This window comes from Cheilinus undulatus, linkage group 13 (genome assembly GCF_018320785.1).
Source record: "Cheilinus undulatus linkage group 13, ASM1832078v1, whole genome shotgun sequence".
NCBI lineage: Eukaryota > Metazoa > Chordata > Actinopteri > Labriformes > Labridae > Cheilinus > Cheilinus undulatus.
The window spans coordinates 48,605,425-48,632,862 of NC_054877.1; the positions used below are offsets into that span (position 1 = coordinate 48,605,425).

Here is a 27,438-nt window from a genome sequence, read left to right on the forward strand (position 1 = left end):
GCAAACAGAATCCAATCCACAGAGGCAAAAATTTGAGGTCAGGGACAGAAGGCTTTGGTGTATTTCCAGGGCAGAGACGCAGTTCAGAGGTCAGAGACAAGCAGGGTCGGTACCGGGTAGTCAATCCTAAAGAGAGTGCTGGAAAGTCTTGCATGAGGGCTAAGAACAATCTGGCAGAGTCTGACTGAGCAGAGGAGGCTTAAAACTGGCTTGATTGAGCATGAGAGGCAGCTGAGAGCACAGGTGAGCAGAGTTGGCTGATGAGGTGGGCGTGGCTGACTGGCAGAGTGGAGCAGAGGCAGTGTGAGTGAAAATGCAGCAGGTGAGCAGAGGAGTGACACTGTGACAGATTGATCAGTTGAGTAGTTTTTAGCTGGAATAATTAAAATGATATTGATATCAGTGTCTTAAATGTGAATTAAACAAAATATCGTTGAGTTAGGAGTAAAATAAGAAATTCAATGATGTCCTCTAAGACTTTTAGATCCAGTGCTTAACATTTTCCATCATAATTGATATTTTAAAACAAATAACTATTAATCAATTAGTAGAGAAATCAATGACTAATTAATCAACCATGGAAATAGCAGATAGTTGCAGCCCTAAAATACTTGCTGTAGTTATGAAATATCGTAGGTGTACCAAAAACTCACGGTCATTGTGAGTGAGAACATCTGCAACAGCAGTAGAACATTTAACCCCTTACACTTTTAGCTAGTAACTCAAGATTTCATAGTCAGTAGTGAGCGGATAGTATGGGAGTACACTCATGAATCCAGATAAGGAATTAGCTGTCAAATCTCTGTATCAAAAACATGTAAATCTAAAACAGACTATCAGTGGAAGGGGTTAAACTTTGAACATTCTGACTTTGTTTCACAAGATAACCTGTAAGGAGTGTGGTTCTTCTTGTTTCCACATAGACCTGAAACACCTACACCTGATGATGACCTCCCTGTTCGCAATGTTGGAGACTGACAGAAGAGTACAGTCATCATTCCTAACATCACACCATCAAAGTCTACATGGCTAATAAACACACTTGTTCAATGCAAAGTAGTTAATATAAAACGTGGGTACATCCCAAAACACCAACACAAGTTACGATTACTTTCCTGTCGTTTGGATTTTGTTTAACACGTGTAGGCCTAATGTTTATGTATCGCTCAGCTAGCATAACATAGCCGTTAGTAAACTACGTCAACTACTTACCTTCAAAGTTATGGATTAAGTTCTCAAAAAAGAACTTATATCCAGGTTCCAGCTTGGGTTGGCTTGTCGATGAGTACATTTCTACAAAATGAACCACATCTGAGGATGTTATCTTTGGCAAATTGAGCAAAGAAGTTGAAAACCGTTTTTTTCCTGCAGACGGTCCATTTTGGCGTAAATGGTCCGGCACAGTAAACGCTGAACTGGAAGTACTTGGAGCGCTATCTACAGCCTTTGACGCTTTCTCGCTACCGCCGCTCACATACACAGCGCGCTAAATCTGACGTACACAGTTGGTAGAAATTGAAAAATGAAGCGAAACGGAAACACTGAGAACACAGTTTCTGCTTTTGATAGAATTTTTAATGTGGCGATGCCAGTGGCGGTGCATTTTCATACCTCTTTATGATTTGTTGAATATTCATGAACTATTTACAAGTCGACCAATGGCTGTATGTATCCAAAATGACGTCATTGCCCCGTCCACATTTCTGAAATTACATTTCTACTAGTAACAATTCCTTTTCAACATGTGGAAATTCAATTGTAGATATCTATAATAATGATTCTTACTAGTAAAAATTCAATTACAGATATCTGCAAATGAGTTTCTACATACAAATATATTTGTAACGTGTACAAATATATTTGTAATGTGTAAAAGTGGTTCCACAGATATCTTTAATTAATATTTCTACATGTCAAAATGTAATTTTGACATGTAGAAATGTAATTTCCACTAGTGAAAACTAAATTGCTACATGTCAGCCGGACTGTTATATGTTAAAATGGCTTGCCATAGATACAGAGGGATACATGTGACGTCCCAGGCAGCGCGCATCTGCCGTTCCAGCCGCTGATTGGCTGAAAGTTCATCCTGGTGACAGAAATCAGTGGAGAGTAATCAGTAAACAGCTTTATTTCAGCTGAAAAGTGCTGCCATTTTAATATCTACATGTTAATCATGTATTCTATTACTTTGTATTATATACTTCTCCTCTATATCAGCCCTTACTTTACACACGGGCCTTTTAATGTGGCAGATAGTTCATTTGTAGTTTATTTGTACATTAAGAGATTTAAATAAGGTTAAACATGTGGCACATAATGATATAGTGATGGATTTTTATTTTTTTTGATTTGCAACCTTGATTTTAATAGATACAGAGGTTAGACCAGGGGTTCTCAGCCTTTTCAGCCCGCGACCCCCAAAATAAAGGTGCCAGAGACCGGGGACCCCCAGTGTACCTGAAGGTAGTTGAACATAGCCATGAACAATTTAGAATAGTCATGTGCAAAACAGGTCATCCTTAAAGGGGGATGAATGGGAGAACTTTCTGGAGGTCAGCAAAACCATGGTCTATTGTAAAGTTAAGCTGTAATATCTGTATTTCATATTTACCTGAAAGAAACGATCTTTTTAATCATTCGTTTAGTAAATAGCCTTCTCAAAAATGTAAATCCCATTTGTTGAAAAAAGAATTAAAATGGTTTAAAAATTGCTCCAATGAGTTAATAATGGCAAAACATTGTGGACAAGGTGATGAAATTGGATTTTAAAAGTAGCAGAAATTGTTTAGAAGTGGCAAAAATTAGATCATAATGATTAAAAAAAGGCAAAATGGGTTAAAGTGGCAAAAATGGGCGTAAATAGTGGTAAAAATGAATTAGATGTGGCTGAAATTGCTTTAAATTGGTTAACTGCGAAAGAAAAAAAGGCGGATACTGTTCGAAATTGGTTAAACTAGTAGAAATAGGCATATCAGTGGTGAAATGTGGCTAAAATGTGAAAAAAATAATTGTGTCTTAAAAGGGGTTAATAGTATCAATAATGGGTCAACAAAGGCAACATTAAGCTTATGTGGCAAGGATTGGTTTAGAAATGGCAAAATCAGGCAGAAAAAAAGTGGTGGTGGGGGGGGTATGAAGAGAACAGCTGTCCTGCTTGAACCACGTTAAGTTTGGACAGCTTTTATTTTCATTATAAATCTAACGTGAGACGTGGAAATAAAGTCAGTGTATCAAAGGATACACTCTCTCTCTCTGTTTACCTGGAGTCTGCTGCATCAGGCAACACTGGCGCTACCTCAGCCAGAACAAGTAGAGTGTTTTTTAACGGTGAACGATCTCATACGGCAGTTAAAGATGTAGACGTAGTTGGCAATCTAAGGGGAGAGACCCATCCTGCAGTGTTGTCTGTCTGTAATAGGGGGTGCTACATTGTCGCACAGTCATCTCAGCTCACTCCTGACCAACTACATGTGTCTATGTGTGTAATGATTCAGACTTTTGTTGCTTATTCCTCTGTCACCTATTGTCATTGGAGAAGTACCAACAATTTTGACAAGCTTTATTTGAATACTGGTCCTATGTTTGTTTGCAGATCATTTGTTACAGCAGCTAAAGAGACAATAAAGGCAACAGGATCATCAACCTTTTCCACAAACACTATTTTGCATAGCGTTCTGTTCACACAGTGAACAGTCCTTCTAGTCATTGTTTGGATATCCATAGCAGCACCTCCAGCTCCAGAGCTTGCCAGAAGTGTCCCTTTGCTCTGCCTGGTTGAGATTTAAACCAAGTCTATTTTCAGAGGAGTTACCAAGATGTGTGGATTTGAACAGAGAGGGTGACCTTAATAGACAGGAAGTCGAGCACGGGGATCCACACAGCATCGGCTTAATTTCAAAGGAAAATACATAGTGCTGACTGTTGATTGTATATCCCATCACTGTATCAACTTTATGTCAAAACAGGAAGTAAATGAACAGCACACAGACAATTAAACGTGGTTACTGTTTGTATGTTTTTCTGTTTATTCCACCCTGAACTCTTGATCTTGTGATCTGCACGGTACTTTAAAAACAAGCATAGAAGGTGAGGGCACACGCCATCAGTCTGAGCAAATCCATGGTGCAGACTGAAGGCTGCTGACTCCCTGGAAATTACAGGTAAAAAAAACTTGTTAGACATTCAAACACTGTTGTTAAAATCAGTTTATATTGTTAATTTACCAGTAAGATACACCACCAATAACACACACTGCAGAAGGGTCTCTGTAGGATTTAAGGTAAATAAAACATAAAGCATGCATTAAAGTATCAAATTCTGAATGTTTGAAATTGATTCAAGATTATAAAAATCATTATTTGTAACTCATATGTGAATAAATTTAGTTCCAGCCCCTCTGTTAGGGTGTGTAAAGGATTCAGTCACAGTATTTGATGACTCTCCACCACAACTTAAATACAGTTGCTTGAAACTGTGTGTCTGTCTTAAAAGAAACAAAAACATTAGAATAAGTGTAGTCAGGAAGATTAGAAATATTGCTCCTAGATGTGGTGGAAAGCATAAAGCAGCGATAAATAAAAAGCTAAAGTAATCTGACAGAGGCATAAAGGTGCAGTCAAAGCATAAATGTCCTCAGTGTGCTTTTCTGACACACATTCAGAGATGAGTCCTAACATGACATCTGATCAGAGCCGCAGGCTGAAAACAAGAAGACAGTCCTGCTGCTCTTCATTAAAAACATGTAACAATCATCAGCTCACTCCTGAGTGGCTGTTGTCACTGGAGCGGAACAACACCTCGTCCAATCAGAGTCTGAGTGTGGAGTTTGAACCTGTGGGTTCACCTCAGTTTGAGTTCAATTGAGGCTTCGCCATTATCAGCCAGTCAGAGAGCAGAATCAGTAGTTAGATTCTTTATTTTCAGCATTTAATTCTGATGTTTTCAATCCTTTGCAGGTTGAGTTTAACTCAGAACATTAATGAAAAGTGTGGTGTTTAAGTTCTTATATTTTACTTTAGCATTTGTTTTAATGCTATTTTTACTCCTCAGAATTTCTGACAGCTTTAATGTCTTTATAAATGAGCATTTTTACACCTAAAGCAAACAAAGTGTTTATATATCCAACATTTTCTACAAGCAGTAGAAAATGGAGAGGGTGGCACACCAGGAAGCTCCCATATCAAGCATTTATTTGTATTTGCAAGAAGTGATGTTTCAAGCCAACGTGCTTTCCCTCAGATCTCAAGTCTGAGGAAGCAAAGTGTTAAAAGTGATGATTTTTGTAATAATTTTGGGAGGTCTTGTGGTTCAAAAGTTTATAGTTCAAATTATCCTGATGTAGGAATCAGTTTTTTTCCTTTTAATGAACATGTAATTCATCTCTGCTTCGCCTTGGGTTTTGATCAAGATACAAACCTTTGGTGAAGACCAAAGTAGACTACCAAAGCTCTAAATAGGTGCATGATACATACATGTCCACAGGGGGGCGCCAGAGTCAAAGTCATGGAAAGATAATCAAAGCTGCTTCATAGATTCTGTCAGGTATTTTTGAAAGGTCATAAAACTGTAGGAAATTAAAGCTAATGCCTCTTTCTGACATAATAAAGCCAATGGGAACCTCGGGGAAAAGGTTTCTTTTTACTGTAGAAAGTTATTTTACAGTTAGTTTACAGTGCCACTTCAAGCCTGTTTGTACTCTATATAATTTTTCACCGTGGTAGGGATGTAGGGAGGTAGGTACTTTATTGATCCCAAAGGAAATTCAAGAAGCCTCTCAGATCTGCAGTTTGGTGATACTCTAACAAAATGAGGGGAACAAAAGTGAAGCAGACTTCAACCATTAACGTATAAATAGTTGAGAGGTTGGATGGTCTGATTTTCTGATTGTCTGATGATGTTAATATGTGCATACCAGCCTACCATGAATCAAACATAGCTTTAGCCTTCATCTTGAATGTATCAGGACACAAACTTTAGAGGAATCAGTTCTGTTCTAAGTGTAATTTGTAAATTTCTCCGTTGTGTCTCTGACTTTCTGAACATCAGCCCTCCTTTGGTGCTTTGCTGCCCCCTTGTGTTCATACAAAGAGTCATTTTCCCTCTGCAGCCTCTTTCAAGGAGGGCTTCATATCATGTCATGATGACTTTATTAGATAAACAGCATCTTTTAAATATTTGTTGTATAAAGAAACACTACATGTCTGTGTTTTAGAGAAATTTAGACTGTAAATTCACATGTAGGCTATTTTTTTTCTGCATAATACACTCTGAGTAGTTGCATTGTTCTTCCTGTGAAGTGTCTCCAACAAGCTTTTTAAGTTACTTCACTGATAGACAGAGACAATATAATCCAAATGATGTGGGAAGAAGACTGTATAACATCAGTATGCACAAAATAGGCAGCCATATAAGAATCGTTCTATTACATTTCCTATAAATTGTAGAATAAAAAATATTTTAAAATCCTAATACGCAGAAGCTCTTTTAGTTTGCAGATCAAAATAGCTAAATGTTATTTTTCTTTTGCAGGAAAATTTCGCCCTTTAATATCCACCTCTGCTTTAGCCAGTAAGCACCTATTAAGCAAACTTTAAGTTTTTGTATCTGGAAAAAACCTTTAAGATTAGTGCAGCATAATTAATCTAATCACAATCATGATTTCAGGCTGTGAAAGTAAATAGTTAGAGTTGCGCGAGAGGCTGCAATTATTGTTTTGTTCAGTAGTACTTGAAAGGTTTACAGAAATGCCTGCAGAAAGGCCTTTGAATTTACAATAGTGGTACTATTTATTTAGTATGTTGAAGATCCTGCATAAAAAATAACACTAAAAAAGCCATATTTATTCATTAACATTCAATCGTTATCAATATATTGGCTGTCTATATAACAACTTAATATTTGTCTTTTGTCTTCACCAAAATGAAGGTCAGGTATGGGAGCGTATGCTGGTCCAGTACTCTGCTGTGTCATCCTTGGCCCAGATCTTCTCTGGCCATCAGAGGACCGTCATCCAAGCCTGTGCCAGGTCTATGCCTCACCTGTCAAGGTATCCTCACCGCTGACCCCTCCATGATGTATGCAACAACCCCCCATGTCTTATCCAGTCCACCGGGTCCCAGTCACCTGATATATGGTGAGCTGGATCACTGAAGAGAAGAGAGAAATACGCTGCGGAGAAGTCTTCACAAAGGAGTCCAGCCAGTGTCTCTGGCCATCAGTCAGCATCTAGACTACACAAGAGTATAGTGAGACCAGGAGGACCAAGGACCAAATGACTCGGACTATCTGTATGCTCAGATACGGGGAGCGCCACACTGCCTTGCCCAGTGAACCCATCACCCCATGCGTGAGTCTTAGCCTGTTGATTTCAGCCTGACAGTTGGTGGATCCATGGGTTACACTGCCAAGGTAGGTGAACTGCTCCACAACTTCCATGCTCTCACCATTCACAGACAGATTTGATGGCAGCATCTGAATACCTGGATATTTGATCTGGCCAAAGAGAGGTGCAATAAAAGGATGCAATATTTATGGTTAAGAGATGCACACAAAAGGCAATTAAACAACATAATTTTCCTGTGAATGGAAAACAACAATATTTACACTAAAAAATAGTCATAAAAAAATTGGATGGAAGTAAGTTCATTAAGAATCAAGTTTGGGTTTTCACAAAAAGATTTATAAAATAAAAACAAACAAACCAGTTTCTCAAATAACATAAGTCTAGTTTAGGCTCATTTATGCTTCCTTTATGTACCAAAATAGACATTACATGCCCTCATACTCATGCAGGATGGTTACATTCGTTTGGAAGCAAGATAACCCACTAAAGGGCGCTATCTCAAAAAGACCTCAACACCAGAGCATAAATCAGCCTTCTTATTGTTACGGAAGACGAGAAAGCAGTTGAACAACGATACAAACTATTGAGGTACAGGAAGAAAACATCTCTGACAGACCCACATACCTCTCCTCTTCAGTAAGGCCTCATTTTCACTCCATGGTGTCATCCATTTAAGGAAACGTTCATTGGAGTTTGATAGTTTCGTTCAAACCAGGGAGGTTGCAGTAGATTCTTCGATAGTTGAGTTGAGGTTGAACCAGAATTCAGGTAAGTGTTAATCCTATTGCTCTTGATTTATTGCCAGCAAGGATTTAGTTATTTTTTCAGTCAGGTCTGTTGTGAGTGATATGCCAGATCACATTGTTTGTGGAGCTGGACACACATCTGTCAACCAGCTGTTAATCAAAAGTTTGACTTAGCTTAATGACTACATTTCTATTAACATGATTGTAAGTTTGAGGGGAGAAAGGCCAAAAAACTTCTGTTGAATTCAGTTTCAGTTAGCTGTATTTCCTGAGCAGGAGAATAAAAATTGCTACATTTTAGAGAGCGCGTTGAGTACAGAGCCAAAATCCTTGTCTCTGACCCGAATGTTTGACATTTAATGTACCTCAGAATCTCCACTGTAGATGTTAATAAACAGAAAAGTTCCATTATTTTTAGACTTGAATAATCCAAGGGTTTTTATGGATGTTACATGTTCAGCTTCAATCTTTTCCTTTATTTTAATGATGAGGACCCTTTTCTGATTAGGTAAGTTAAATCAATAAACATTTTTTGTTTGCATGTCCTGGTCTGATAGATGCACAGATAGTGGCTGCTGTGTTGGTTAGATATTAAAATAGCATGACTGATACCTAAACAAAGTAGTTTTATAAATATCTGTGATAATGAGAGGAAAAAGCCCACTGTTGGAGTTTTCACAGGCTTTACATTAATTTTAACTTTCAATAATTTCGAACAAAATTGACAGATTAGCTGCCATCAGGTTTATGTTCATTGTTGATGGATTATTGTTTAACAAAGTGAGTAATTCCCATGGAACCTTGAAAAGTCTAAAACTGGACACTTTAAATGTACTTATTTTACCAGTAAGAGGTCTTAAATTGTTGAAAGCATATTGACTAAGACATGTCTGTGTCCAATCTTCTTTTTTTAGCCACCCTTATATAACTCTGATCTTTCTTTTCTGCTTATGTGCTTGTCCACATAAATTAACAGCATTTACAGCATTGCAGCCTGTACATTACCTTCCTACCTGTCTGTCTCAGCCCCGCCCTCTCAGTACAAGGCCTAGAGAGGATCCCTAAGAGTCAGAGAGATATTAGCAAAATAATTGAAGAAAAGAAGAAATGAAATCAGCCACAAAGAAAAGACTCACAATTGTTAAAGGCTGTCCCAGAAAAGTGCAGAAAAACTATGGAAACAACATAAGCTACTTAAGAGGAGAGGAGCTAGTCAGAAAAAGAAAAACTGGCTCAGTTATTTGGAGATGGTTTGGGTTTAAAGTTTCAGACGAGGAGCAGAACAATGTTTTCTGTAGAGAGTGACAAAAATGTTAAACGTTAAAAAAGCTTGTCCACCATTTACAACAGCGGCACAAGGTGCAGGACAAAGATCATCCAAAACTCTGTGCTGCAACCCAGAACCCAAAGCCTCAACAGCCATCTGCACCAAGACAATCATCACTGCAAGCATCATGAAGCAGTGCAGTGCCATGGCAAAATGGGAAAAAGTGGGGTGACATTACCAGAGCTGTGGCCGACCATACTGCTAAAGACCTGGTCCTTGTTACAACTGTGGAGCAGGACGAGTTTATAAAGCTTTTTCTACAGTTTTCCATTGACAAAGTAGTATTAATTTTTCCCATTTCAGGCCTTGAAGAGATTCAGAAAAGTCTTAAATATGACTTTTAAAAGTTTCTAGGAACCCTGAAGTGAATATTCTGATTATCTTTGCCCTCCTTTGATTGTTTGCAGGTTTCTATGAAGATGTTGGATACAGACTGAGGATGTTGGTGGGAAATAACAATCAGGGACCCTTCAGTGGGTTAGAATGTCCCTGGTGAGTATAGTGGGCACAAATTTGGCAGTGGTGTTATTAAAGGAAAAAACTTTACATATTGGGAGTAGCACTCTATAAATACAAGGCGGTATGTGTTTCTCATGGAGCTTTTTGTAAACTGGTCCCATTTAGTTTAAACCAACAATTTCCCATGGTTGTTGCATGTTTGTGTTTAAAGAAGCCTCAGCGCTGAGAGACAGCTTGTCCAATAACAGAGTCACTTGTGGGGTTGTGTCTGAAGAGTAAAAAAAAAATGTCATTGTGTTTTAACACAATAGATGTTATTATCCACTTAAGAGTGGTCATCCTAGTGACGGACTATTAGGAATATGAAGCGGCAGTAGCCACTAGCTTTAGCCGCTAACATTAGGATCAAGCCAAAGGCTAATATCAGGCATTTTTTAACCTGCAGAAAGTTTGTCAGAGACAGCCAACAGCCAAATCTAGGAATGAAAAAAAATCACCATGACAGTCTCCTGATCCACTGCTACCTCTTAGATGCATCCCTCCCTGCTGTTTGATGTTTTCATTCATAGTCTGATTGAAGCATTAGGAACAGAAATTTAACCACAGACAAGACCATTATTTTGTATTAATGGTGTACTTAAGACTTTTGTTCCTATCTGTGATATGTCTCATGTCAGTACATATTTTGAATCTTTATGAAAAGAGCCCTCTTTCAGTTCTGAATTGTGCAGTAGAAATAACCCAACTGTCCCCCAAACCTCTCCATTTCTGCCTAATGTCCCAACCTGGACAGCATTAATCTCTGGCTTCTAACTCACAAATCCTGAACTTCTCCAACCTGACATTTACATTGTCATCACTGGGTAGGGTCAAGTTTGACATTTTAGTTGTCATCTTACACTATATTGCCAAAAGTATTCGGTCACCTGCCTTGACTGGCATATGAACTTAAGTGACATCCCATTCTTAATCCATAGGGTTTAGTATGATGTCGGCCACCCTTTGCAGCTATAACATTTTCAACTCTTCTGGGAATGCTTGCCACAAGGTTTAGGAGTGTTTATGGGAATTTTTGACCATTCTTCCAGAAGCGCATTTGTGAGGTCACACACTGATGTTGGACGAGAAGGCTTGGCTCTCAGTCTCCACTCTAATTCATCCCAAAGGTGTTCTATGGGGTTGAGGTCAGGAGTCTGTGCAGGCCAGTCAAGTTGATCCACACCAAACTCTCTCATCCATGTCTTTATGGACCTCGCTTTGTGCACTGGTGCACAGTCATGTTGGAACAGGAAGGGGCCATCCCCAAACTGTTCCCACAAAGTTGGGAGCATGGAATTGTCCAAAATCTCTTGCTATGCTGAAGCATTCAGAGTTCCTTTCACTGGAACTAAGGGGCCAAGCCCAGCTCCTGAAAAACAAGCTCACACCATAATCCCCCCTTCACCAAACTTTACACTTGGTACAGTGCAGTCAGACAAGTACCGTTCTGCTGGCAACCGCCAAACCCAGACTCATCCATCAGATTGCCAGATGGAGAAGTCACTCTAGAGAAGGCGTCTCCACTGCTCTAGAGTCCAGTGGCGGCGTGCTTTACACCACTGCATCCCACGCTTTGCATTGCACTTGGTGATGTATGGCTTGGATGCAGCTGCTTGGCCATGAAAACCCATTCCATGAAGCTCTCTATGCACTGTTCTTGAGCTAATCTGAAGGCCACATGAATTTTGGAGGTCTGTAGCGATTGACTCTGCAGAAAGTTGGCCACCTCTGCATTATGCGTCTCAGCATCCGTTGACCCCACTCCGTCATTTTACGTGGCCTACCACTTGGTGGCTGAGTTGCTGTCGTTCCCAGTGGCTTCCACTTTGTTATAATACCACTGACAGTTGACTGTGGGGTATTTAGGATTTCCTATGCAACAGAAAGTATTAATTACCTTGGGCTTGAAAGACTGATAGCCATAAAACTTTGCACAAACAATACCCAGTACAAAACTAAGATAATCAATATGATTATTGTCATTGATATGGCTTATGGGTTCTTTCGCACCCTTACAGCAGGTTGGTGCAGTGTAATAAGATGATCTTTTGATTAAATATGGCATTGTTGGACCACAGTAAATGGTCATTTAATTTACAGGAAACTGTCTCCTTCCAGAGAATAAAATGCGTAGCTAGTCACATCAATATTGTAATGAACTGTTGTGACTTCCTAATAGGACGATCAGATTTGAGCTCAAATGTAGGTTGAAGTTCAAAACATAACATTTTAAAATCCTCAATTAAAAAAGCAAACTTTCTTGAGTTAGATCCTAGTCCAGAGTTAAAAACACAACATTTCCATTGTTTATTTTATCCAACTTTTCTTTGTTTTTAATTTTTGACAAATGTATCTTCTCTGACTTCAAGAGCTTTAAAATAGTTTGGCTGAAACTCTAAGGTTTTCTGATTAACTTAACAATGTATGCCACTTAATGGTGACTGCAAACAAAAACAAAATAGCAGCTGAGTTAGGCCCTAAGTCTAAGTGTTTCAGGGTTAAAGTATAACTGTAAAAGACACCAACCAGTTATACACTTCATGGACCCATGAGCAACAGGTTAATATAACTTACTGTCACAAATTTGATTAGAATCCCTATATCTTTATGTCAACAAAGCATATTTGTTTTGGTACCAACAATTGATAGTAAACAATACTCAGTAACTCAGTAGTAAACAATGCATGATTTTCCTCAGTCACTCTACATCAAAATTACACTCTGTGCTTTCACTTAATGCTGTCTCTAAAGTACAATTGATGGCTGTTTCACAGTTTGGTCACTGCAACTGGCTACTGTTGCCAAACTAAGCCCAACCACAACCCATAATGCACCAAGACCTTAAGATCGCAGAGGTGCAAGGGCTTCTTGCAGCCCTTTTTTTTGTTGTTGTTGTTTTTAATCAGTCTTTAATTAGAGGTTAGTGTGGAGGCTGACCACTCTGTAATTTCACCGACTCTAACCTGTGATGGACTACGTGAAATAAAAGAGGGTTCGGTTCAGTCAAGCGAGACACAGAGAGAGAAAAATGAAAGTGATTGAGGAATTATGCAGACTGATACTCATATTTAACATTGTTAAGCCTATGGGCCTTAGTAAAAACACTCAGAATTTGTGGTGGTGTTCCTCTTAAACATAATAACTACCTGTAAAGTGTTGTCACAAGCTCCAGGACAAAATACTGAGTATTGAAAAGTTACAAGGACTGTTTTAATCCTGTTGGACTTCAATCTGCAGCTCCTTACTCATACAAGCAGTTGTGTTAGGGTTTGTGGTTTTCTGCCACTCACAGGTTGCTATGGAGTCTCACAGGCTCGTAACGTCATTTTAAGACGAAGCTGGTGTGCAAACATTCATCAGTTTGTGCAAGGGGAACAGAAACTTGAAGCACATCAGTATTTTGCAACACATTAAACCAGAATGTGGTACTTTGAACTGCCAGCTTGAGGAAAAAAGACTCAATCATATCTGCTTGGGCTGGGAGTAATAGGCACTCGGATCACTCTTTTCAGCTGCTTGGACAAACGCTGAAAAGTGTATTCAAACTTTGTACCAACTTCTGTTTCTTAAAAGTATTCATTCAGTGTCAAAATCTGTGCTAAATCAGCAGAATCAAAGTTAAACGCCAGACTGAAACTTTGGAAAAATTGACCATGTTTTGAAAAAATATCTGCTGCAATCTCACTTGGAAAAATTACGTTGCTGGTGCGGAAGCTTGCATTGACTTGTTACTAGTTCAAGAAATAAATATTTAGTGAAAATTATTTGCATGAAAAACTGCATCTGATGTGCAAGGACCTTTACTCTTTAGATTAAATGCCTTTTAATTTTAGTCACATTTTTAGTCATTTCTACCCTTAATAGTTTTAGTCAACAAAAACTCAGGCACATTTTAATCTAGTTTTAAAGGTAGTCGACAAACATTTTTAGTTATATCTTTAGTCAACAAAATTAACACTGCCATAGTTCACCAAGTTTGCAGGAACTGTGAATTCAGTAGTTCAGCAAGCTCACAAACTGAGAGTTCTATAGTTAACCTTGCAGGAACTGAGAGTTGAGTAGTTCTTCACATTTGCAGGAACTGAGAGTTCAGTGGTTCACCACATTACCAGAAACTGAAATTATCAAGTTGTAGGAACCACATGTTGTATTCTGTAACAGTGGGGTAGTAGGTATTTACTATAGACCTGCTGTAACAGGTAGACTGTAACAGTCATCACTGATCAGCCTGTATTTACTCTAACATCATAGATTAGACTGCGACAGTCATCTCTGACCAGCCTGTATTTAGTCCAAAATCATTGATCATTGATTGTCATCTCCAGGGTGCAGGTGGCCGAGTGGTTAAGGCATGCGCCCCATGTGCGCGGGTGGCCCGGGTTCGGATCCAGCCTGGGGCCCTTTGCCGTGTGTCTCTCCCCCGCTCTCATCCCTGTTTCCGATTCTATCCACTGTCCTTCTCTATCAAATGAAGGCACAAAAATGCCCAAAATAAACCTTAAAAAAAAGGAAAAAAAAAACTGTCATCTCTGAGCAGCCTGTATTTACTCTAACATCATAGATTAGAGGTGGGGAGGACATTAATCTTTTCCTGGGAAGACTCCTGGAAGACAGGGACTTCTGTATGCACATGTATGTTTAAGTCTTTAAACTTACATTTATTTCAAGTCCAGGGAACAGTACAGAGTAATCTAAAAGTGGCTGATGCAAAGTTGACTCTATCTAAAACATTTTCATGCTGATGTTCTACAATGGTCACTGTAGTTTTACCATTATGTACAAGTTAAACTTGGGAAAATTATTCAAGATCCATCTTAGTTTTGTTTTTGTATTTGTATGTGCACTGTCCTGTCATAATGCCAAATCAGCTTTACTTTCATGTCTGTCAGCAAGTCGAACATTTCGGGGAAATCAGCCTGCTTCCTCTCAGTACTGCCCCATAAAAATGAATGAACTTTTTGGGATGTCTCACTCACAGACAATATGATGTGAGGAACTTACAGTCATGGACAAAAGTATTGGCACCCTTGGATTTTTTCCAGAAAATACATCATTTCTCCCAGAAATTGTTGCAATTACAAATGTTTTGGTATACACATGTTTATTTCCTTCATGTGCAGTGGAACAACACAAAAAAGCAGAAGAAAAGAGCCGAAATTCACATAGTTTTACACAAAACTTTGAACATGGAGTGCAAGCAACCACAGCCTGGAACGTGACCTGCCCATCACAGGTTACATTTGGTGAAATGACAGCGCTCAGCCTGCAATAACTCCTAACTGAAGATTTATTTATAGGAGAACGCATATTTCTCTCCATTGATATGAAGCGCACTGTTGTGGTTAGAGCCAGTACACATCTGTCTTAAATGTACTTGTTTCATATTAAACGGATGGACAGACTGACAGACAGCAGCTTATGAGGTGGAGCAAGAGAGATGAAGCTGAGATAGTGACATTATTAGGTTACCTTTACTACTTACTCTTTGAAAGAACAGAGATTTGTTTCTTTACATTACATTATAAATATTAGTCAAGCCCCAGTGTAATTATACGCATAAATATTCTCTCATACAGTTTTCATTGTATGTCTATAGCATCAGAAATACTACCTTGTTTCCCTGATGATCATTATTTTTTACCAAGGGTGCCCAAACTGCAGCCTGAGGTTTAATTTTAATTGGCCTGCAATACATTTGTGAAATAAAGTGAACAAAGGCCCACAGAACAAGAAGCTGATGCTGTATTGTACTACTGCACTCTTAGTTTTGACTAGGGATGCTGGATATGCTTTCATTTTTTCAGATACTAATATCAATACAAATAAGTTAACTGGCACTTATTGATTCACTATCAGCTCCATCTCCACGTTCAGTTTACAAATCATATCACTGTAATCATCATCAAGCACCAACACTCCTAAAGTTTGGCTGCTCTTGTTTTGTGTCTGAATGTGGAGACAAGCCAATGTCTCTGCTGCACTGTCTTTGTCACCATGACTAGGGCCAGATCCAGTGGCGGATAAGGCCATTTTATGTTGTAGCCATTAATGGAAAGCTGTAATGAAGGCTGTTTTTTTTTAAAGTATATCAACTTAAAAAGCATATTGTTAGGGTATCAAATAGTTTTAGGGAATTAACATAGCTTTCATGTATTGTGCTGTTTTTGTCTTGTGCTACATGACCATCAACCTCTGTAGCACTGCTATGGGCAAAAATGTACAGCCCTGCATTAGACAGATCATATTTGCTTTTGAAATCAGTCCAAGAAACAAATTTTCTACCATTCATTAAATCCTCAACGGTTTCTATACCTCTGTCTCTCCTTGTAGACCAATGTAATAGTGTATTTTAAAGAGATGTCAAAGGATTATTCCACCATGAAGTGTGCTTTGGCAGTGATATTGATCTTTTCCTAGTAAGACACCTGGATGACAGGGATTTTTGTATGCATATGTATGTTTAAGCTCTGTGTGTATGTACATGTAAAGAATAACCAGGGCATATGAAAATGGCAGATCATCTTGTGTAATTTTCATAAATGAAGTGAAATTAGTTTGAAGGTTGCTGTGTTGCTAAAACATTTTCACTCTGATGTTCTACCAAGGTCACTGTGGTTTTACTGCTATGTTCAAGTTCAACATAGAAAAATTATTCAAGAAAATCTTAGTTTTGTTTTCATATTTGTATGAGCACTGTCTTGTCATAATGCTTAATCTGTTTCATTTTCATGTCCGTCTGCAGGTTGAACATTTCGGGGAAATCAGCCTGCTTCCTCTCAGTACTGCCCCATGCAGTACACCACCCGCCCTCTGAGACTATATAATTTGAGGAACTTAATCACAGCTTCAGAGAACTGCTGACATATCCATTGTAAGTACACATATTTTTGACTTGTAGAGACAGTGTAAATTCTTTACAGAGTAACCCTGAGTGTGAAGCTAAATATACAGTTAATTCTTTCGTGTTAATATGGAAAAACAAGTGACAATTATTTTCAAATAATGTGTCAAAAGAAATTAAAAAAGCTTATGTGAGTTTAGTCATTTTTTCCAGAAAGCATTTGGCAGAGCTTATAGGGTCTCGCACAAGGTATGGTTGTAAGTTAAGTCTTCATTTTAAAGATACATTATCAGATTTTTACAGATAATGATGTGTTTGGGCTAACTAGTCTAACAGTGTGGTCGTGACTCACACAATTTTCTCACACAGTTTTGCATTGATCACTGTCAGTTTTACAATTTTCCACAGTTGTTAGAATATTATTTGGCATTCTTTGAACCAAATGTTCAGTTGCTTAAACAAATTTGTCAAATCAGCCCCTCGTTGGCACAACCTACAACATTTTTCCCGGTTAGACACAATTTGTCAAACTCATTTGCAATGTCTATTGTGGCTAAAAAAACAATCTGTCTCTGTCAGCTAAAGTCTTCTTCTTTGTTCATTGTTCTTTTTACTTTATAAAGAGTGTCTCAAGGATTAACATTTTTTAGTTTGTTTTCATTTGTCCATCCTCAAACTTTAAATTGTTTTTTAACTCCATATTGCACATATGATATCCCATTCCAATAGGATCATTTTGCACTCCCCCATATTTGTGTCATACCACTACTCTGTGCATAATTTCCTATAAATCATGTATAGGTATCCTGCAGATAAAGATAGCATCCACAATGTCAGGTAGGGAAATACACCAACTGCTGTTCAACAAACAACTGACTAATTACATGTCATGTACAGTGTTGCTGTAAAATTCAGAATTTAAGTTTTCTGGGTAGGACTGGGTTCAAACATCAATTCTCTGATTCAGATCAATTCCTTTTTAAAAAAAGATAATAATAATATGGAGTTGTATAATCTAAACATCGATCTTTTAATATATGCCTTTTCTTTCTCCCGGTGGCTCCGTGCGCTACCGGTCTCAGACGTACGTCACTCATGCAGCCTGAAACTTGACCTGCACTCACCTCTAAATGCCTTTAGATTTTGATTCAGGATTTTAATCTTTTGCCCAATCATCTTATTTTGGATATCAGGACACATCATTAATACAAGCTGGATATCTTCTCCTTAAATGTAAACCTCTGCCAGTGCACTTCAAGGAGCCGAGCTGTACTTAAGCCACGGCTGCTACAGACTCACACACTTAATAACAGGTGATTGTCTGGGGTGCTATGTTCAAGAGGAGCAAACCCTGAGTGTTTTGTGAAAGCCCTGTATATGATGGTCCTAACAGTGTGCTTCTTTTATTTTTATTTTTATTTTTATTTTTTTTTTAACTACCCATGTTCCTCCATTTCACAACCATTCAAATTATGCATGGCACATGACAGAGCACTCAAAAAGAGGATGAACTCTAGTTATTTAGAAGAGAGATGAGTAATGAACTTTCATCTCATGAAGATTTTTTATAACATTAGTGTAATATAACAGTCATAACAACATGCAGTGTACATAAAATAATAAACAACAAGATGCACAAGTTTTTTTTCAGTGCTGTAGGTTCTGTGTTTTATTTAAAGAGCTCTGCCTGTAGAACACACCTTAGACAGCAGACAGATAAACATAAGAGCACCACAATGCATGCACTATATTTGAAAATGTGCAGTGAGAATCTATTTTAGTAACTATTACTGCTACTACCATACTGCAAACATTTTTTTGGAACTTAAATGTTCATTTAACTTTCTACTAAAATTTTTAAAAATCCAAATTTCCATAAAATTTAACAATTTTATTTATAGTTAACATTTCATTCATTATCAGAATGTATTCAGAAGTTTTTTGAGTAATTTATTGAGCATATTAATTAGATGGAGGTATCATAAAAGTATGTATCAAATTTGCAATAACAGGCGATAAGGGTTTAAGATGAGGCATGCATTTACAAAATATTTTCAGAGTCAGCTGCAGCAGCCAGTCTTATTTTTGCCTCAAAGAAAGGCAAGACTTATCAACCTTACCAGTTCTGTAAATTGCTTTCTCAAAGTCTTCCTCCCTTTTGGCTAAACATTGATCACAAATCCAAGTTTTCAAGCTATTTTTACAAAACCTCTAAATCTGTGGTCAAATTCAAACAATCACATCAAACTTCATAGTTTACATATTTCGGCATGTGCAAATCTAAACTAGGTATACACAATAATTTTACAGGTACAGATTTTTTTTTCTATGCATACAGATGCAAAGATGTTTTTTTTCTGCTGGAACAAGTATTTTTTGCACAAGTGCAAACCTTAACTTTTTGCACGGAATGTTTTTACAGATACAAAATCTTTTACAAGTTTAAAATACTAATGACCCTTATTTGACCCCATATTTGAATTTCTCTTGTATGATTGGCACTATACGTGAACTACCTACCACTACCCTGAATCAGTTTCCTTTTCCTGTTTCCTCAGGCTCATCATTTCTGGGATAAGATAAGGAGCTTGATCACAGCTTCAGAGGATTGTACACGCATCTACTGTAAGTAAACACAACGATATTTTTCCATGTTCTTTCTTGCTGTGGATTAAGCGTCTGATTATTTGACTATTCACTTTAAATCCAGGGTGAATTACTAAAACAACAAAGCAGCTACAATGAGTGTGGAACTAAACATACTGCTTATCCTGTCATGCTCTCATGACAAAAAAACATTACATGAATCATGATATAATGAGACAAAAGAAAATTAAACAGCTGACGTGAATGTAGAAGCCTATTGTCATTTATTTTCTATCATGGATTTGACAGCACTGATCTATCTTGCACAAGGTATGGGGGCGAAGTATGGCTAGATTCATTTTCAGTGTTTTTTTATATTTCATTTATTTATATATTTATTCATTTTTCAGGAATGACAACGTTTTTGGACTTAACAGTCCCAGCAATCTGGTCCTTACTCTTACAAAGTTTTATTTTGCTTCCCTTGTCTTTAAAAAAAAAAAAAAAAATGTTAGATCAGGATTATTAAACCTGTCTTCACCTGTAGCTGATCTTAGATCAGGATTATTAAACCTGTCTTCACCTGTAGCTGATCTCAGATCAAAATTATTTATTATTTGGGCCCGAGCACTGAGTGGTGCGAGGACCTAATTGTTTTTGCTCAAGTTGTGTTATTTTCCATCATCGCATGGACTTTAGAGGCCATTAGCATATTCAAAAACACAAGAAACTTGGCAGGCGCATCCTGTCTTCTAAAGATTTTTATATTTTTTGGGTTTCAAACTTGAAAATTCAAAACTGTGTCAATAGTGCCCCCTAACAGTTTTCAAAGTCAAAGCCTCTTCCTTTTACTTTGTTGTAGATTCATGAAATTTTGTGTGCAGGTACTGCTTGGAGAGATCTACAAAAAATCCTCTTGGGCCTACACTCCATCTCCAACAGGAAATCCGCCTTTTGAAAAAATTAGTGACAATTGGGCTATTTTTGCCCTGTTCCAGGGGTCATATCTGGATGAACTCCTCTGAGGGATTTGATCCGATCAGCTTGTACTTTGGCACAGAGGTAGATGAGACATGGATGATGAAAATTCTTTCAGGGCTTTCTCATTAGTTAAAAGGTGTGGCCGTGGCGAGCCCTCAAATTTGCATATTTTTTTGAAAAACAGGAAGTTGAGTATAACTCGGCTATGCATTGTCCAATCTGACTCAAACTTCCTGGATTTATGGACAGTCCATGTCTGCACACATTCATATGGTTATATTTTCTTTCGGTCATAGCACCACCCAGTAGTGACATGGAGTGTCAAGGCTGATATCACAAACCGCTGTTGAAAGTCCTTTGGAGATATTTACTTCAAATTTGTGTCAGGGCAGCCTAAAGAAGGGGATTTATGTCTAAAAAAATCTGTGACTTTTTGTCAGAGGGCAGGGCCTCTGCGGGGCAATACACAAAAAAGTTGCCTTTTTGTCTTGTCATCAATTTTTGAATAGTTATTACTCTGGCATACATCATTGTATCTGAGACAAATTTCAAGTGCTTGATAACAGTCCCAAATTTAAAAAAAATTGCACAGCACCACAACAGAAAATCACTGTGCCTCAATTTTTCATTACGTTACCAACATGGTTGATCAAGTCATGCTGAAATTTGCCCAGGCAGTTCCCAGGGAGCTGGCCTTACTTGATGGTCAAAGATCTATGTCAAAAGACGTGGCCATGGTGATTTTTTGTTCGCCATGCAACAGCAAGTAGAATTCTCAAATTCTTAAAACACTTGTAAAGCACTGAAACCTGGAAGAAAAATTCCCAGTGCCATACTGAGATGATTGATATTACTTTTGTGGGTGGGCATGGCCTATTGGCTCAGTGGCGCCCCCTATAACTTTTTTAAAAATTCAGCCTCTGCAACAGGTTTAACCTAGGATATTGAAAATTCTTGAGCTTATATATAATTTAAAGATCTACAAAAAAGCCTCTTGGACCTAGGCTGTACAACAAACAAGAAGTCCGCCATTTTTATTTTTGTGGTAAAAAATAAGCTGCACATTGCAGACATCACTATTTTTATAATTCTTCTTGGACAATTCATCCAAACATCTCCATGTTAAGGATATTGTAAGAAGACATGTAGAAGTTGAAAATTTCATCGGAACGTTTTCATTACTCAAAGGGGGCGTGGCCATGGTGAATTTTTCCTCGCCATGAACAGGAAGTAGAATTATTCTGGGCTTAGAAAACTTGTAGAATCTTGAAACCTGGCACAGAATTTGCAGTGAGAATCTGAGATGACTGTCCTTTGTGTTTTGGGTGGGCTTTGCTTATTGGTTCAGTGACGCCCCCTACAATATTGCAAAAACATCAGCTCCTGGAGTACATATTACCTAAGCCTTTGAAAATGCTTAAGCCTGTATGTAATCTCCTACAATTAAGCCTCTTGGACCCATATTGTAAAACAGCAGCAAGTCTATTTTTTCTTTCATTTTGCGTGTTGAAAGTTTCTAAAAGTCCCTCTTCTCTTAATGGAACCAAAATAAAGGCTATGCTGCCATCTTGTAATAATATAAAATACTGCAATACTATTTTGGACAGTGTCCAAACAGCAAGCAACACATTACAAAATTTGTATCTATTTATCCATGAAAATAAGAGAAAATTACAAACTGAGGGGAGAAAGCAAAGCATAGAAGAAAATAATGAAACAAACTTGTACACATCTGTATCTCTGTATTTGCTCCTCTGATCTAACTTCATCACCAATGACTTGAACATTCAGAAGGCAATCAGTTAATGCTTTTTGCCACTCTGTCATTTTTCTCCTGTGGAGTGAGCATGAACACAAGGGAGAGGGAGTGAGGCTGCAAGCATGCAAGAGAGAGAGAAAGAGTGGCTGAGCCAAGCAGAGCAGAAGGGGGACCTGTGAAGTTGACAACACAATAGTTTGTTCATAATTTGGAGCTGAATTCAAAATTTTCAGGGCTCATTTGGTTTTACTGCCAAAGTAATAGCAAGCTCTGGAAATTAATGAGGGTGATCCCCCTCTGTTTCTGTGAAAGTGTGAGTGTTACAAAACCCACATACCCCATGGGTGCATGGGTGCGTCTTGTTGCTGGCACCCACAGTTGCTACATATCTGCGGTTGTGACAAATCCCAACGTGCAATGGGGTGCAAGGGCCTGTTATCACAGCTTGCAGCTTTAATTTTTATTTATTTCTGCACCACTTTACTTTTATAATTTACTGTGTCCTCCTTTGTGTTGTAAATTCTATTGTAGTGTTCATCAGACATTTGCACACTGTGGTACTTATTTAAAACATGTACTATGATGAAGTGTATTCATATGTGGATATCCATTAACTGAAATAATCACATAGATGGTCTCCGCATCCTTCCTATTCTTATGGTATTGCTCATTATTCAGTTCACCATACTCAGCCAGTCTTTTATGAGCAGCTCCAACCTAAGCTGTTAAAGCTTTTGCAACCAATAAAAGTAACAGTATGATTAGACCTGTAACTTTTATACCTTATCTGTATGGAGCAACAAGATGACAGCCCTGGCTGAAACCAGGGAATATACCCTACCTTAAATGAGTAATTCAAGTTTCTGCCCTGTGGTGAAAAGCTATGTTTCATGCAATTAAGTAAAAGCATGAAACCCACCAGAGTACATGTGAGGTTCTTTTTGTAGAATACTTTTAAAAAGTCATCAAGTTGAAGAGGGAGGCAGCAAATAAGGACGTTGTAATGTTGGGGGAGATTAAAGGAACAGCAGTGCATAATAGAGGTAGAGCTGGCATACACCGTGCAATTTCAAGCCGAGTCTATGACAGTCGTGGCAGAATGTCAGCTCTTACTGTGCAACTGAATCGATTACAATGACAACCATCATACATTAATTATGTGCTATCAATGTACAGGTGCAGGTTTTCGCTCTATCCATGTTGCCTGTCTGTCTTCAGCTGTTCTATCAGCTAAGCCTTGATTTTAAAAAGTTAAGGTAAACTTTTACAGAATTTGACATAAATGTAAGGACATTTTCTTGATCAGGTAAGTGATGTTCTGTCAGACAGACTGTGGTCTGTTCTGGATGTAGGATAAACCACATTCACATTTGTAATATGTCGTATCACAAAATAACAGTGAACAAATCAGTCATTAATATAACTTCCTGGTGATTAATCAGTTCCTGGTCAACTTTTGGCTTTATGATGGATATTTTTGGTCCAGTAATACCTGTATGACTATTTTTCAGCTTCAGGTATTTAAACCGACAATTGAAGGTTTGTGTCAGTCATTAACAATATATCTCCTTTCAGGTGTTTTCTCTCTTGAATGATTGCTATAAAATGAAAACACACTTTTTCCCATTTGAACTTCAACTTCAGATGTTTATATGAATAAAATACTTACTACTTAACTTTTATATTCATCTATGTAATGGCTTAAGTGATCTAGTTTAGCTTTCTAGATAACGCAATTTATTAAAGGTAGAAAATGAACCAAACAACCATATGAGCTGCTGTTCCTTTTTGTCCTCTTCAGACAGATCAATGGACTCTGATGCCAATTGTACAATGAAGGTGGCGGCTCTCGGTCGGCCTTTCAGCCTCGGGATGTTGTACGACTGCCGCAACGACTCACTTGTCCCTGGTACTGTAGACTTTTCTTTTCATCTCAGATCTTATTAGCACTTTTTCAATATTGTGTGCCATTTGCTAAGTATGAGAAGTTTCTCTTTTGCAGGACTGACATTGTGGGACCATGATGACCTAAACAAAAATATCAGAGAACAACCTCAGAAATACAGTGATTTTAAGATAGTTGCCTCAGAATCAATTGAAGATAAATCTTCAGCGCTCAGTGTTAATGCATCACTGAAGGCAAGTTTCTTGGGTGGACTTGTAGAGGTAGAAGGATCAGCCAAATACCTGAACAACAGTAAGACTTCCAAAAACCAAGCCAGAGTAACACTGAAGTACAAAGCAACTACAAAGGTCAAGGAACTGTCCATGAATCATCTTGGAAGAGGAAATGTGAAGCACCCATATGTCTTTGACAAAGGATTAGCAACACATGTAGTCACAGGTATCCTTTATGGGGCCCAAGCCTTCTTTGTCTTTGACCGTGAGGTTTCTCAAAATGAAAATCAACAAGACATTGAGGGAAGCTTGAAGTTGGCCATAAAGAAAATTCCTCTTCTTGCTATTGAGGGTGAAGCTTCACTGAAAATGGAGGAAAAAGAAAGGGCAAATGTTAAGAAATTCTCCTGTAGTTTTATTGGAGACTTTTCCCTTCAGAAAATGCCCACATCCTTTGAGGATGCCATACAGGTCTACCAAAGTCTGCCTTCTCTGCTGGGAGCCAATGGAGAGAACGCAAAACCAATGAAGGTGTGGCTGCTGCCACTGACAACTTTAGATTCTTCTGCTGCTAAACTGGTTCGTCAGATTAGTGTTAGTTTGGTGCAAGAATCACAGAGAGTCCTGGAGGACTTCATTGAGCTGGAAATGAGGTGTAATGATGCTCTGAGAGCCACCACGGCAAAGCAATTCCCAGAGATGGAAAAAAAGATTAAAACATTTAAAGAGATGTGCTCTGAGTTCAAACTGGAGTTCCAACGAGCACTGGCAAAGAAACTTCCATCAATCCGAGGAGGAGGAGAAGAGGAGGCTGGGCTCGCAGAGATCCTGAAGAAGATACATTCTTCTCCATTCAGCAACAAAAACCTGAATGAGTGGATGAACTGTAAAAACAGAGAAATCTTGATTTTAAAACGTTTTACAAACATGATGAAGAACACAACGGTAGTTTCGGCCCAACATGCTGATGAGCACATTTTTAGCTCAGACCACTGTGTCTGTTTTGTTTTCACCTCTTTGGGAGTGGATGAACCGTTCCTCTCAATTTTATCAAACTACTTAAGCCAAAAACCGGAATCAGAAAACCCTGGAGATCCTCGTACTCATGATGTAGAGAGGGAACAGTGGTACTCTTCAAAAGAAGTGTTAGATTCACTGAGGACAAAGGCAAAGCTCTTCAGTGACTTTGCAGAGGCCAACCAGGAGAACGTGAACATGAAGTTCCTGACAGTCGGAATGACAAATCAGACACAGAAAGGTTCAAGCGTCTACCTTTATAAAGACGGCTTTCCTGTCACTGAGGACTTTGAGCCGCCGTCAAAGCCTGAAACATTCACAGATAGTGATGTGAACCACAACAGTGTGACACTGAAGTTTGATCCACCAGAGTTTGGATCAGAGAACATCACCTCCTACTCTGTTGAGTACTGTGTCAGTGGAGAGGAAGGATGGAAACAACAGACAGCAGAGAAATCTGGAGAAATCACAGTGGCTGATCTGAGTCCAAACACAGAGTACATGTTCAGGTGCAGAGCAGTGACCGATGTGGGTGTTGGACCAGCAAATCAAATCAGCAGTCCCATTAAAACCTTACCATGGAGCACTCCAGGAAAACCACAAGTTCAGTCGGGCTCAACTGAGATATCAGTAAGGTGGGACAAACCTGCTGAGATTGGAGAAGATGTCCACAATTTGAGCTACATCGTGGAGTACGCCAAAACAGGCACAGAGGAGGATCTCCAGTGGAATCAAAAGAAAACAGGAGCTGAGGAGATGATCATCTCAGGGCTTCAGCCAGAGACAGAATATGCTGTCAGGGTCAGAAGTTATTGTGGTGCAGCTGGAAGAAGCAAGGAGAGTGTCACTGTGAAAGTCTCCACTACCAAATACAATCCTCACCAGATCTGTACCATGCGACATATGTGTCACAAATGCTACAAGAAAATTGGTCTGTGCAAAGAGGTTGTCACTCCTTATCGCACAGGTGCTGTGACAAAGTAAGAGAGGTGTGTGCATGCCAGGCACGCAGATAGACTTTAGGTTATACTTGTCGCCACAAAAACTTATGGACCAAATATGGACCAAACTGTTAACAGTGTTTAATGAATTTCTAATAATGTTAGACATGTTGGTCCTTTTGAATTGGCCTGCAAGAAATCCATCAAAAAGGCCCAAATAAGAACATAAACCTTTATTCTAGTTCTTATCTTTACTAGGAATGCACAGAATTGGGGTTTATACAATATGGGGGTGTTACAAATTAAATTCAGCAGATCAATACCAATATATAAATTCATAGACCTAACACTGCAGTCCCTGAAACACAGTTTAATGATGGCGAAAGAAACATATTTCAGTCTAGAACAAATTAAACACATTAAAGTTTAAATAGTAAGGATGAACACAAAAGAAGACTTCAGCTGTCAGTTGGTCCTGCCTAAAGTTAAAAAATGAATGAACACAAACAAAAGGATTACCACTGCAAAAAGCTGCATGAATGGAGCTCATTTTCTTTTGTTTTTTAAACTTACAGTTCAGCTAGTGTTCATTGTGCAGTGTCTTTAAACATAACTTTAAAATCTCAGCTTTTCTTTAATTTTTTCGGGGGTGGGGGTGGGGTGTTTCTTCTCTTTACTTCTATTACATTTACACTGAGTTATCTGCTGTTAGATTTAATTTTTTTTTAATTTAACATGAAGTTTTCGTTGTTTGTTTTGGAGATTTATTAACATGAAACCAATCAATATGATGGATATACTCCTCATTTTTATGTGAATGATCTTTTATCTTACTCTCATGTTATCATGTAAAACCTCTCTCTTATAAACAGGGAAATCATTGAATGATCAATAAATCAATGTTACTAAATTCAAACAGTTGTGTGTTGCCTGATGATGAGTCCTTGTGTTTTTTTTTATCTTTCAGGTCAGTTTTACCAGTTTTACCAAACGCTGTTGAGACGACCTGCATTCATTTTAATGTCCAGCAGGGGGCGACTCCACTGACAGTAGATAGAGGTCTATAATAAAATGTTCCTGCTCATCAGTTGATTTATTCCCTCTGTAAACATTTTCCAGTGAGTTGATGCTCCCAGTCTCTGGTTCTAGTCTTGTTCTCTACAGCAGGGGTTCCCAAACTTTTCAGCTCAACAGTTAAAGAGTTAAATATATAAATCCCTGAATTTAAATGTTGAACTGAAGGATTTTCATTTTAATGTGGAACTTATTTTGGTCTGCT

At 38.3% G+C, this 27,438-nt stretch overlaps 1 protein-coding gene across 2 annotated transcripts; it reads left to right on the forward strand.

Moving 5' to 3' along the window:
• The first annotated feature begins 16,765 nt into the window (after positions 1–16,765).
• Positions 16,766–27,075, forward strand: LOC121519833 (stonustoxin subunit alpha-like). Of its 2 annotated transcripts, XM_041802859.1 has the most exons (4): positions 16,766–16,787; positions 19,316–19,382; positions 23,885–23,992; positions 24,086–27,075. In XM_041802859.1, the coding sequence occupies exons 3-4, from the start codon at positions 23,893–23,895 to the stop codon at positions 26,200–26,202; spliced, it is 2,217 nt and encodes a 738-aa protein (XP_041658793.1). In that variant the 5' UTR covers positions 16,766–16,787; positions 19,316–19,382; positions 23,885–23,892; the 3' UTR covers positions 26,203–27,075. The 2 variants fall into 2 exon arrangements, with proteins under 2 accessions (XP_041658793.1, XP_041658792.1); XM_041802858.1 differs by lacking the exons at positions 16,766–16,787; positions 19,316–19,382 and having other exon boundaries at positions 19,400–23,992.
• The last annotated feature ends 363 nt before the right edge of the window (positions 27,076–27,438 follow it).